This window comes from Ambystoma mexicanum, chromosome 1q (assembly GCF_040938575.1).
Source record: "Ambystoma mexicanum isolate Mex_15411 chromosome 1q, UKY_AmexF1_1, whole genome shotgun sequence".
NCBI lineage: Eukaryota > Metazoa > Chordata > Amphibia > Caudata > Ambystomatidae > Ambystoma > Ambystoma mexicanum.
Genome location: NC_090922.1, coordinates 103,088,405 through 103,101,815, shown reverse-complemented (window position 1 = coordinate 103,101,815; position 13,411 = coordinate 103,088,405). Strand labels below are relative to the sequence as shown.

The following is a 13,411-nucleotide window of genomic DNA, read 5'->3' as shown; positions in this document are numbered from 1 at the left end:
TTTGGATTATCTGTTTCCTTTGTTTTTGGAGTCTGTCAAACTCCATAGGCATCTACTTTTTGTATGATGACACACATCACCTTCAGTGCAGTGTCACAGAGAAATCCTTTCTTATAAGGTTTAAATACCTTTTCTTGGGTGAACTACAGTTCCCAAGAATAGTAAAGTTTGAATTTACTTACCTTTTCACTTTGTAGGTCAAGCACATCGCATCTTATGTGGAGTGCTGGGGGGGTTACTTAGTAGCCCCATTTCCTACTTACTCATATAAAATTGTTTGTTACCCTCACTACTTTAAATGGCTGGTGGCAGTGGTTTAATTTTCCTACCATTGTGCTTTTCTACCGCAGGCTGAATCCTCAGCTGCAGAATAGCAACCATGGGTGACCACCGTGTCAAAAATGGCTCTGGTCTTCTTTTTTTGCCATTTCTGGTTTGTGAGGTCTTTCTTGGGGTTTACTCTGCATGTCAAAGCAGGTCTGAGCCCTTTGTTCCTTTTGCATTTGGCTCCAGTGTGTCTGGAAGGGCAGGAAGTGAGGAAGGTGCAGGACAGCCACCCTACTCTGTGAGTGACAGCTAGGCTGTGCATCAATGAGAGAAACCTGCTTAAAAGGTGAGGCTTCTTGGACTGAAGACAGAGTCGACCACTGTAAAGAACAAGCCAACAAAGAAACTGAATGCAGCTTGCTGCATCCTCCTGGACCGTTGAACTGCCCAGTAAAGCCCTGCTGCTGTGCTGAAACTCCTTTTTCTGCTGGACAAGAGAAGCTCTGGGGAGGATGACTTTTTCCCTTGGGTTAGTGGGACCAACTAACCCAGAGACAAACTTGACTGGCAGACCTTCCCCAACTGGCCGTACTTCTTTGCTGCTGCAGGAACTGAGTGCGAGTGGTCGAGAATTCCGTAGCTGAGTGCAACTTCTGTAAACCAGCCAAAAGCTCCAGGAGTCTCCCGAGGACCCTCCAGAAGCAGGATGACCCAAGTTCGAGTCACCTCACTAGAGTGCTGGAGTGAAGGAAGCCCAACCAGTGTCCAAGATCTGCGGTGGTGCCGATTACCGTGCGATGACATCACAAAGTGCCGCTGATCCGAAGAACGCCCGTAGCTGCTGCTGACCTTTGAATTGCTGTGGAGGAGTCCTCCAGACGTCCTCCCGCTTTTTCCCACGACTGAGGCCCAGGAACACAGGATCTGCATCACTGCAACCAGACAGAAGGCAGCTGGATCTTCTTCTTCTAAACAAAGCTACTATTCTGACTTTGGGGTACTTACCTCATAGTCTATAGCTTGCTCTTCTCAGTTGAGACTTGCAGTAGTTGCATTTTCTAGAGTTGATTGTAGCTCTTACTTTCACAAATGTAACAGCTTGTGACCCTACAGTGATTTTTCTTCAACAAACTAACTTTGTGCAAGACTTTTACTATCTAAGAAGTGCCTTAGCTCTATAGATTTTACTCCAATTGACTTTGGCTGTCCGGGCTCCCTGCAGACTCTTCTATTCCATTGAATTTGATTCTTAATGTCCCTCATAGGTGGTGCATTGGTTTTAAACTAATATTGCTGGGAAAGGTTTTTATCTAGACTTCATTGGAAGATTTAAAGTCCTCACATGCTCTGAGAACCTGTTTAACCTTTTTCCTTCCTTTAACCTTTCCTTTCTACCAACTTCAGAATGTACAAAGTGCAAAAGTGATATATAAATGCCATTACTGTCCTAGTTAGTGAAGTCACCTCAGGGTGTAGGAAGTGTGTATGAAGCATCTCCAAAGAGTATCTACTTGCTTTGGCTCGATTCTGAGAAAGTATTTTGAAGTGTATTTTTATTGTTGCACATTGCCCTTTTTAAAGAATGCTTATTTAAAACTAACTGTTAAATAAATAATTATTTTACTAGAAAACCTTGCTTGTAAGTGTTATTTGGATACTTGTGCTGGTGAATTTCGATGCTACCGCTCACATTTACCCCTCTTGACATAAGTCTGGCTGCTCGGTCATGCTACCAACTTGTGTAGTACAGACCGATACCAATAGATGGGTTACCTAATACCAAGAGGACAAGGGTTGCGTAGTCTCCCACATGGTTACTACATCAATTCTTGCCTAACACAGGCTTAGACATTTGAGCTTGATTCCAGTGACTTGTCGGCTTATGTAGTGAGTGCTGGTGGGGGCCAGCTGCAGAGCAGTGCTATTTGTAGAATCCAGTGCTACACTTAACTCTGCCCCATCCTCATTAGAGGGAACACACATTTGAGTTTGTAATAGCTCACCAGCCCGAGAACAATGCTAGTCTTAGCTCATGAGCCTTTCATCATGTTTTAACAGAAAATATTGAACAATTTTGAACACTTTCTGCATGTGTCTCACCGACAGATGACAGATGATAGATAACATTGTCAAGACTGTTCCGTTTACCAGAAACTCAAAACCTTGTGAACTTTGCAAGGAAACTCTCACAGCTTTGGAACTGTTGGACAGAGACTGTCCTGGAACCTTTTGTTATTTACTTGATCGAGGGCAGAACCTTTGTGAGTTAAATAAACCCCATCTAATCCTAGAATTTTTCTTTAGCTCTTTGAGGACCCCACTCACTATATGACCAGAGTCATAACCAGTATGAACGGAGCTGGAGTGTTGCACGGAGGGATGGAAGGGAGTAATGAGAGTAATGAACGGGCAGCAAAGAACAAGAGGAAAGATAGAGGGCACAGAGTGGCAGTGAAAGGAAGTGAAGGACCAAGCAAAGAAGCAAAAGGAAAGAAATATGTATGGGGTAGCGAAAGGTAAGACACCAGTGAGCATAAAAAAATAAGGGAGCCCTGAAAAATAGAGGGGAATAGATAAATGTACAACAGGAGCAGGAAAGGTGGACAGAGCTAATACGGGCGTTGAAACTTAATAGACTTTCCCATTTCTGAACATTACTTGCATGCTGTACACACCTTCTGACAAAGCGCCATCAAAGAGAGGGTGATTAAAGAGACTCTACAATTACTTACAGGCTGCCGTTCGAATTGGTAAGTGAGAGCTTCATACTCCTGGGCTGTAAAAGGCTGTATGGACTGCTGCTGGGCGCTCATGGTGAACAGGGGCTGCAGGTCAGGGAAAGAGTGTCCGTGTTAAGGCTGGCTATGAAGCAAGTGTCCATTCATTCAACAGAAAACCATGCTTTCAAGCCTCATAGACAAGTTCTGCTTACCTCATAGCCCCCCAGTTTGAGGGTGACCGTGACATCGATGGGGTGGTTCACCACTCCCACAACGGAGCGCACCAAGGACATGAAGAGCAGTGGGAACCAAATAATACAGATGAGGAAAAGGATGATCAGACCGCCCATGCCATACTTGACAATCTTCTTCTTCTTCTGGCCTTTGGGTTGGGGATACTTCTAAAATCAGAAAGAGAACAACACTTCCATGAGTTAGTGTTGTGTGGAAGGGGAAGTGGGCCCAGTCAAGTGTGTCACCATTTTAATTTTACAGAATGACCATGTTAGTACAGAACCTGGATCCCCCCCAGGAACCTCAGGTTGGCAAATTGTCATCTAATCAATCGAAGACCCAACTAACGAAAGAAAAATGCAAGCAAGATGTTGGGTGTTCAGGATGTAAGACCATGGAATGCAATCCCCAGCACTCAAAGGACTCCTGAAAAGTGAACTGTTCAGGCTTGGGAGAAGTTCCCGGTGTACATGGCAATGTTTAAGGAATGTTGGATGGGGATTGGATTCCAACTACCCCAACCTATTCTGCCTTTCAGCATGCTGCACAACCAGGTGCTCTGAAATGAAAGAAAGGTGATGTGCTAAATAAATAACATAGAAGTTGTCTTCTCCTTTACCTCTACCTCTCTGCCTCAATGCCACTATGGTATTACATCAAATCCTTTTCTTCTCTTGCTTACAATTCCGTATACGTTTACTCTCCACCTGCACTGATGGCTACATATATTCAAGTCTCTGACTTTGATCTGTCACAATGGGGAGGAATCCCACTATACCTATGGTCATGCTGTGGACGGGCCAGGGGGAATCCCACACCCCAAAAAACGGAAGAGTCCATTATGTGCTGTTTAATTTAACAAATATCAGATAAAACGGGGACAGTGATGGATATTGCAGTGATTTCCAAACCCCTCTCGGCTTGGTACAAGCTTGCCACTGGGTTTAAAGCAAATATGATGTCACAAACAAATGATACATTGCACAAACCTAAGGTGGGATGGGATTGGGTGAGTAGTGTGGCTAAATATGGATTCTACAGGGGGCTAGTGTTCCAATTGGCCAGGTCGTATCTGGTAGCACCGCCGGAGACCACCTACAAAGAAATACATAGGGGAACATGTCACCTGGGTGCTTTGTGAGTGGTGAATGCATCAAAGGTGAATAGGGATTGCTCACAAGGGGCTTTCTCAGCCTTGGCGTCCTGGATGTTTACAAGCCCATGAGCAATAACTGAAGGTGACGAGAATGGTGCAAGGGTGCCGTTTGTCCCAATAAGGTTACCGTTCTCAGATTCCCTAGGCCTCAAGTCAGGACATTTAGCTTTCAACTTTATACTGTATTGTATCTTTCTTCCCAACCAGATGGATGGGAACAAAGGTCTCGGTCTACCCATGTCTGGCTCTAATGAATAGGCATTCTTTGCCAGCTGCAAATCACGTGTGTAGGGACCGCATTTCAAATTATTCTGCTCAGTAATTTTTGAGGATTTTGTCCCTTTTTATTGTAAGTGTCATTACCTCCCTCGCCTCTAGAAACTTGTTCAAGCTACTTTCCTCTCAATGTCAGGTCCAAGTCAGTGGGAACATGACTTTCCTGCAACCTTTGTTTCTTTGCTTCTCCTGTGAAGATTGTGTTACATGCCTGGGATCAGTGTACCATCTGTTCTTTTCGAATACTGGTCCAAACCTGCTTGGCAAACTGTGCACTTGCTAACTGTTCAGGTTTGAATCATCTACTGGCTCAACAAGGCAGGGTCTCCCTGCAGTGTAGAGGCTTCTCAATGTTTCACATTAACACAAGTGTGGCTGCATCCTCCATCTTGGGTTAAATGGCCACTCATTTTAGTCGCGTTCTGCATTAAGCAAGCTTTATGTGAATTCTCGTACGTCTTATGTTTCAGCATAGAAAATAACTTCTATGTTTTGTAACCTAATGGATGCATGCAACTTCTTCATGTCTAAGTTTAATTTGACCTAGTATGCGTGTATCTTTGTGTTTGGATGCGTATGTGCTACTTGTCTAATGCACCTGCATGTGGTGGCCGCAGCCATGATGTCATTTGTTTCCTTCATGATTACAGCTCCTCCAGTTGCGCCGTCGCCTGCAGGTTTATTTCCTCAGTGACTTCATCTCGGTAGGGGCTGTAGGGTTGCCTCAGAGAGTAACGTCTCTCACATCGGCAAAACAATGATGGTGAGTGGGTAGATGCCACAAGTGAAGTACACCGTTCATGTCTGTACCCTCGAAACAGGGGAAAGGCAGATGCAATGATGGGCACGTTCATCTGCCTCTCTTCAGATCACTTTCTGTTTACTCTCCTCCTGCACTGATGGTTACATATATTCAAGTCTTCGGCTTCGATTACTTTGCATTTACACTTCTACTTCAATGATTGCTAAAGAAGTTTATCCTCATCCTGCATTGATTCCTATTTGTGTTGACTCTTCTCCTGCACTGATCACTGCACCTCCCCTTTTGGGCGTTAACAAGTATGTTATGCATCATCTACACATTTTAAAGCATGTAATACCCTGCAGGAGTCTGTGACATGGAAATGATTGTCATGACCGCTTACAGGCATATACCGCGTTGTGTTCCCCATGTACTTTTTGCTCCAAGAAGGATTGACAACCTTGTTCCCCTGGTAACATCATGGAGAGTGGTGGCCCCTTTGGAAAGGAAAGTGGCCATGTAGACTAGAATGTTGCAGAAGCTGGGTGTGGTGGCCTAGAGACCCAAGCTTCTCCTCATTGATGAGGCCCAACAAGGCCGAAACATGTTTGGGAATGCTGGTGGTCTTGTGCAGAAGGGATGTGACCAAGCAGTTTGGGCTGGACTGGCCCTTTTGGGGTGGGACCAAGCCTGATTTGCATATGGTATTTGCCCTTTCTGTAATGGCTTGGCAGGTGAAGAACGATGGCCTGGAGGGAATGCCAGAGTTTAAGATTAATTTGAAACCTTCCAACCATCACCTCTTTTTTTTTGCCCAGTCCAGGATAGGATCATAGAAATTAAGGGTATTATTTAAGAGGGTCGAGGGAGCTAACAGAGTTATAGAGGCTGAAGGTGGTTGAAGAAACAGCAAAAGGATGAATCTTTGACAATCATTGACAGGGGGCTCCCGCCTTAAGGAGAGCTGTTGGCCTCTCCTGTCTCTAGATTAACATGGTACATTTGGAGAGCCACCCAAAAGATAGACTGTCAGGCTCCCAGAGGGGTGACTGGGGGAACTTTGCAAACAAGGGTGGCTTGTAACTTAGTGATTGAACAAATGTGTTTTAAAATATAATATAGTGGCATAGCTAGACTCCCCGCTTAGTGATTCATGCCACCTTAAATACAAGAGAAAAGGAACAAATGAAGGTAAGCGAGGAACCGAGTAGCAGTCCCTGATGTATGGTCCCAAGGCCAGTACCTATAACATCACCCACAGGTGACCCGTATACATAGTCTTTTCCATATTTTTTGCACCCGTTTTACTTTGCCTTCTCTGGAGGGCCACGAGAGGCTGTTTGTCCTTTCCTGGCCAAAGGGTACTTCTCACCCCGAGATGAGAAGCCTCCATTAGAACCATGTCCTTTCCTCAACAATTGTGTTAGAAATAAAAAAGCTCTTACCTAGTGACCCAGAGTATCAACATTGAAATGAATAGGTGGAAAGTTAAATCCAATAAACAAATAAAAGGTAAAAGCAATATGCTTTTTAGCAATAGATCTTTCGAGTGTGAGCCTACTTGCTTTAAGTCTGATGTTCAGATACAGTATTGCTAGACACACACACACACACACACACACACACACACACACACACACACCCCCCCCGCCCCCCCCTCCTCCCCCGCCCCCACCCCCCCCCCCCCGCTCCCCTAAAGTCTATCCCTTTAAGACTGGGGCGAGGAAGAGGCGACTAGGGATAATGCCCACTTCTAGTCAGTTTCACCACTGTAGTACTGAGACGAGAAAGATGCCTATTAAGCATCAGGCATGACCAGTTAATTAGTGTAATGAGGGTCAGGCAAACTACTCGCACCTGCAACCTATTGGGAGGCTACAGATGCTTAAAAGAAGGCCCAGGCAGCAGAGCAGGGAGAACCGGCCTGGAGAGGTGGCAGGAGTGTGGCGAGGAGCAGGCTGGAACAGGAGCGGCAGAGAGGATGCAGTGTGTTCCCATGGGAGGAGAGAGGTGCCGCATACCGGAGGACCAAAACCCCAGCAATTGACTGTGTTACGTGTTCCCAGTTTGAGCTGAGGCACACTGAGAACTTCGGACTGCCGCGGAAAAGTTTTCCAAAAGTGATTGCTGCTCGCTGGGCTCCCGATGACTATCCGGAAGTAGAGGGCAGAACGTACAGCACCACGAGATGCCTTGCGAAGCAAAGAAAGAAAGAAAGAAGAAGCTACTCGGACCGGGGTGCTCTAGGGCGCATGCAAGACATTTAATGTCTCATAAAAAGGTCATAATAAGGGGGTTTGAAACTGCAATGAAGAAATAAGGAATCATGAATAAGTTACCAAGCGTTTGGGGACTACAATGAAGGAATAATTAATCATGAAAAATGTGCCAGGTATTTGGGGAAATACAATGGCAAATATTGAATACCAAACTAAAGAGAAGATATGGAAATCATGTGAAACTATAGCACAAGTGAAGAATGAATAACATGCTATGTTGAAAGGAGTGAAATTTGCTAAAAGCATTGAGAAACAAAATGAAAGCTGTCATGAATATTTATGAACTGAATGGAAAGCAAGTGTAAAAGACAAGTTGTTGAACTCAGAGGGGTAAGGTGATTACAAGGTGGTGGAAGACGACATACACCACCGAACAAGGTGAATGCAAATTGTGGCAAAGCCAAAACACTGCCATTATACAAATGTTGATTAAGCCCCAAAGCTGCCAGCGAGAAACCACATAAGATGTTTAGTGCTAGCACTGGTGCTAGGAGGAAAACCAGTGTTAAACAAGAAGAACTAAGAGCATCAAAAAGTGTCAAGGATTATTGGTTGTGTGACCTGTAATGGGTGGACCATGTGGTCCGACACCTGCGCCTAGACTAGGTAAGCCCAACTTGAGAAAAAGCCAAGAAAAGCCTAAAGACAAAGACTGTGTGATACAAGTGCTAAAGCATCTGTTTCATACGAATCAAAAGGAGTGTAAAGTGAAGCTCACAATATTGATGGAACCCTAGAGACTTGAGCCATGTCGAACTGTGTTGTACTTGGGGAAGGGAACCCTGAGACTGTGTTATACTTAGGGAAGGAAACCCAGAGTCGTTTTTTCATTGCGGAACTATTTGAACTTGGGGAAAGGGAAGCTGAACCAAGCCTGAGCTGGAAGAAGCTCAGAACGTTACGTTGAACACGGTTTCTTTTGGTGCTGCCATCCCTACACATTGTCAGGCTGAGAGATATCCTGTGTCCGCGGAAGCTGCTGAACCCCCGACAATCCCCCTGAAATGTAATCCTCAGAACCAGTTTATCCTCGGCTCTGTAAACTACACCCCAAAAGGGAAAGGGGGAAGTGGATAACATAAGAAACACCAGGCTGGCGACGTCTAGACTAGCTGATGCAGAACCTGCAGTGAATGCATAAGAACACACAAAATCCTCAAATTACTCAACTACCTTTTGATTTTGAAAACTCTATATCCTTAACTAAAATGTAAACAATCATACCTCGTTCTTCTCTTTAAGGATCTTAGAGAAGATAGGAGCAATTGCTGATAAAAATTTTCTACCTTCTTTTTTGCTTTGAAAATCTTGAAAATAACAGCAACTCCTTTCAAGTAATGCAACCTTAAGAACCTGGACTCATGCCTTTTAAAACTGTATAATGTTCCAGTTATGATGGGCAGTTCTTCTTTCTTAATAAAGTACATAGTCTCTTTAAGAACTTGCAAACTTGTCCACACGTGCAAAGATTTACACGCGCTGAAGAAAATATGCGCCGGAGAAAAACACACGCTGAGGAACACACGCACTACATGCGCTGAAGAAATCAAGTAGAAGTCTTTTCCCACGCTCGCGTACACGCGCTATAAACACCCGCGCTGTAGAAATCACGTAGCAGTCTTTTCACGCGCTCGCAAACACGCGCAAGCTTTTAAGAATTAAACCTGGAACTATTAACAGTGTAACATCACAGTTCTACTATTGAATTTACATTTACTTTCTCTAAAAGTCATTAATGAATCTGAGAAACAGATTTACATATCCAAATAAAGTCACTTAGCTTAAGAATGTTTCTTTTCCAAAAGAACTTCCGAAAACTCTCCTGTGAACCTGAATACTTCTCCTGAACAACCCCGAATAAGTAGCCGCTCGACTGCCAAGATTTGAAAGTTCAAATCCACTAGGCCCAAGACTTCAGCAGGAGCAGCTACAAACACGTCCTCTCAGATGGGGTTACGACGATGAAAGGCAGAGAGTGACAGTTTAGAACGTTTATTGTTGTCCTGCAGTTCTCTCTAGCCAATCAAAGCTTCCAGTGTAAAACTCCATCTTGCCTTGGGCCAGAGCCAGGAATCTGTATAGAAAAGTCAAGGCCAAACCAACTGCAGTCGAAAACGTCTAACCCACACAGAAATAAAGGGGAATAATGGAATAATTAAAGGAAACCTGACACCAAGATTTGAAAGTTCAAATCCACTAGACCCAAGACTTCAGCAGGAGCAGCTACAAACACGTCCTCTCAGATGGGGTTACGACGATGAAAGGCAGAGAGTGACAGTTTAGAACGTTCATTGTTGTCCTGCAGTTCTCTCTAGCCAATCAAAGCTTCTATTGTAATACTCCATCTAGCCTTTAGCCAGAGCCAGGAATCTGTATGGAAAAGTCAAGGCCAAACCAACTGCAGTAGAAAACTTCTAACCCACACAGAAATAAAGGGGAATAAAGAAATAATTAAAGGAAACCTGACACAAATTGCATGCGTTTAGTTGTGAGGGCAAGTATAGGTTTTGGACAAAGGCAGCCTAAAATTGAACATACTGACAAGGCTATGCTTAGTTTCTTTAGGTAGGGAAATCCCACCTTAGCATAGGGCAGGTTAGGCCTTAATCCATCCTGACATATAAAATAAAGTCCTTTTTGTTAAGAAAGTGAATCTGTTGTCTGTGACTTGCTTCAGGATGCCTTCACAATGCATAGAAACTCAAAAGCATTAACCTCCCGAACCCATCTCTTCAAACCTACCACCAAGAAACAAGGAAGCCTGGGTTGAAACTGTATAGGTTTACTGCTCTCCAATACAGCTCCATGTATGCATTCACCATTCTCCTGAACTGATCGATCTATTTGTACACTCTTCTCCTGAATGAATTGCTATACATGCATACTCTTCTGCACAGGTTGCGGTATGTGGCGACTCTTCTACGGCACAGATTGATTTAGGTCCTTACTTGTCTGCACTGATCGCTGTAAGCCTTTACTTGTCCGGTTAGTTCACTTACTGGATCTACTCTTCTGCACAGTCTGTTGTGTTTATTCTTTTCTTGTATTAATCACATTATGTGTTTACTCTACTACATGGCTGAATATGCATCAATTTCCAGGAAAAGCATGCTGGATTTGTATTCTTTTGTGTGCACACAATGCCTAGTAGTTATCCCTTGTAGCCAGTAAACAATGGCGTGTCCAAGTTCGCAAACAGAAAATATTGCAGGTGTTTACATGTTCTACTGTGCATGCTTTAGGGGCAACTATGTCCAATCACACGTATAGCAAGTACTTCACCTTCTATACGGAATACTTATGTAGAGGAGCAAGTGGACATGTCATCCCTAGCTCCCGCCCCCTCACCTCCATCATATTGGAACTGCAGAAGAAGAGCTCTGTGTGGGACACCAGGTACTGTCCCAATACCACATTGAGTGTAGGAGACAAGATATGCATTCAGACAACCATATCGAATGTGCCCCCACACTGAAAGGGTGGAAGGATATCTGCACACACTATTGGATATCAAAGAGTTTTAGGTGAAATTGGACAAGAGGGGAGTAACATGAAAGAAAAACACGCAGGTGGACTGAAACAATATGCAAATACTTAAAGGATAAAGATGTAACTGAAGTAATAAGAGAAACATGTAATCAAAGACGAAGAAATCATATGCACCGAAGAAATAAGTGAGGAGAGATTATGTGAATGTACATACGCAGAAACGCAGTATCTGAGACATTTAGAATCTTGCTGCAGAAGAAAATATGATGTGGCTAAGGCGTCCATGATAGAAAGACGGACGCCAGACTCGTGTTGAAACCAATCAAGCTACCTCAGAGACAGACCAGGGATGCAAAGTCAGAAGGCGCTGGAAAAACAGCTTTGTGTGAGGAACACAGAGGAGCCTATTGGCCTAGGATGCCACATCAAGGAATAACTGCGGGGCGCAAAGGGAGTCAAGAGGATATGATAGGTTATTTATTTATTTTATAATGCGCTAAATACCCAGAGGTTTCTAAGCGCGGACCTGGGGATCGAACCTGTGGTGCTCCTGTCCTCCTGCTGCTAAGGCTAGCACGTTGCCGCTGAGCTATCGTCCCGAGGATAAGCCATACATGTAAGACATATTTCTCAGATTAAGCAAAGAAGAAAACAAACATCTGTAAGAACTAAGTATTGGACAATCAAAGATTCGAAAAGCCTATGCAATGTGGAGTGAGCAAGTCTCCAGAGGCCAAGAGGAGTAATGACAGCCAGCTTAATTAAATCAAATAGTAGTAAATATAAGGATGAATTGGACAAAATGAGGCTATTCATTAAGCTCCAGGTGAAGCAACATGTAATACAATGTTGCAAAGGCCAACCTGCTGCTGTTATTCTGCCATAATCAGTATTATACATATTTAGAGGTGGTTCAAGGAGCGCCCACTAGATAAGGGGCATCCAGTGATATTGCTAACACTTAGATGATATATAGGTACATATGTTCCCTTAACCAATCCCTCCTGTCAATAGGTTTTGCAGTTTGCCACGTAGGATGATATCATAGATGACATACATGGACATATAAAACCTTTGTGTAATCCAAGTTGAAGTGTGAGTGTGCAGACTACATGTCACTGGGCCTAGTAAGATCGTTACTTTGTTTTTTTATTGTTCTCCCGTTTCCCCTCCCTGGTCGCGCTTTGAAACACTTGTGTATGAGCGCAATATAAATAAAATATCATTTTATTTCAGTAGTACTTTGCCATATTCTTTGAGACTGTCCGGTTATTTGGGTCGGTGATCACTATTGGTAATTCCATCTAGAACAAGAGATGCTTTAAGATGCAAGTACATGAAACAGTTCAGGCTTCGGGAATGCAGTATATGCAGCGTGACCTCCATACATAATTTTGCATGTGTATACTGAGACTTTTATGTATGCTTGTATGTGTTCTTTCTCCAAGTAATTTTGCTCATACATACATCACTTTCCCTCAAGGTATTGGACATGATAGCTCTCTTCTCTGTGCTGTACAATAACAAATGTGCATATTTGATCCCTCATGGATTGCAGAATGTGGACCATGTAAGCCATAGGACTTTCTTTTGCTTACACCCTCCATCAGTTACCTTCTCTGTCTCCCGGCTGCACTTGATGATGAAAATATTGGCATAGATATCTTCCACACACATCCAGTTGGAGAGCGACAAGGTGGTATCAGTCCAAACCCAGTCCATCACAGCCCGAAGCTCCACCAGGAAGGGAACCAGGCGAAAGCTGCAGGGAAGATAGCAATGAGACATCATCCTCCCACAACATCCCACCACCAACCCATCACCATGCAGGCATGCGGATTGTCAGGATGACCATCAGACAAATCGGTACATTAGACCATGCATATTCAAAGCAGGTAAGATACACCACATTAATGTAATATGCTTATTCCACTGCCTGCTATTGCTTTGATGTAGTCTCTCTCCGTCATTGTGCTTCAGGGAAAAAAAGAATTATTTAAGTTTCCTATTCTTCTACATCTTCTTTCTACTCTATGCATTTGACCTCAGATCTTTTTGCTTTATCCGCTGAGTGTTGGGGAATCATATACCTATACTTGGGTATTAAAGGCTGTCAATGTGGAGCATACCTCACGCATGTTGGATGTCGAGTCATGGGAACTAGGTGGAAAGACATCATGGTATGATATGATATGATATATGATATGGCATTTGTAACGCGCCTATACACAAGTGTTTCAAGGCGCGA

The 13,411-nt window shown here is 43.7% G+C and overlaps 1 protein-coding gene across 5 annotated transcripts in view; it reads right to left on the bottom strand.

Moving 5' to 3' along the window:
• The window catches only part of PIEZO1 (piezo type mechanosensitive ion channel component 1 (Er blood group)), a 960,480-nt gene that overhangs the window by 44,004 nt on the left and 903,065 nt on the right, over nucleotides 1–13,411 (bottom strand). For all 5 annotated transcript variants that reach the window (XM_069635852.1, XM_069635881.1, XM_069635891.1 and 2 more), the window contains 3 exons: nucleotides 12,778–12,925; nucleotides 3,200–3,388; nucleotides 3,000–3,092 (listed from right to left, as the gene is read on the bottom strand). In XM_069635852.1, coding sequence (XP_069491953.1) covers nucleotides 3,000–3,092; nucleotides 3,200–3,388; nucleotides 12,778–12,925 — 430 coding nt within the window. The remainder of the gene's footprint in view (nucleotides 1–2,999; nucleotides 3,093–3,199; nucleotides 3,389–12,777; nucleotides 12,926–13,411) is intronic.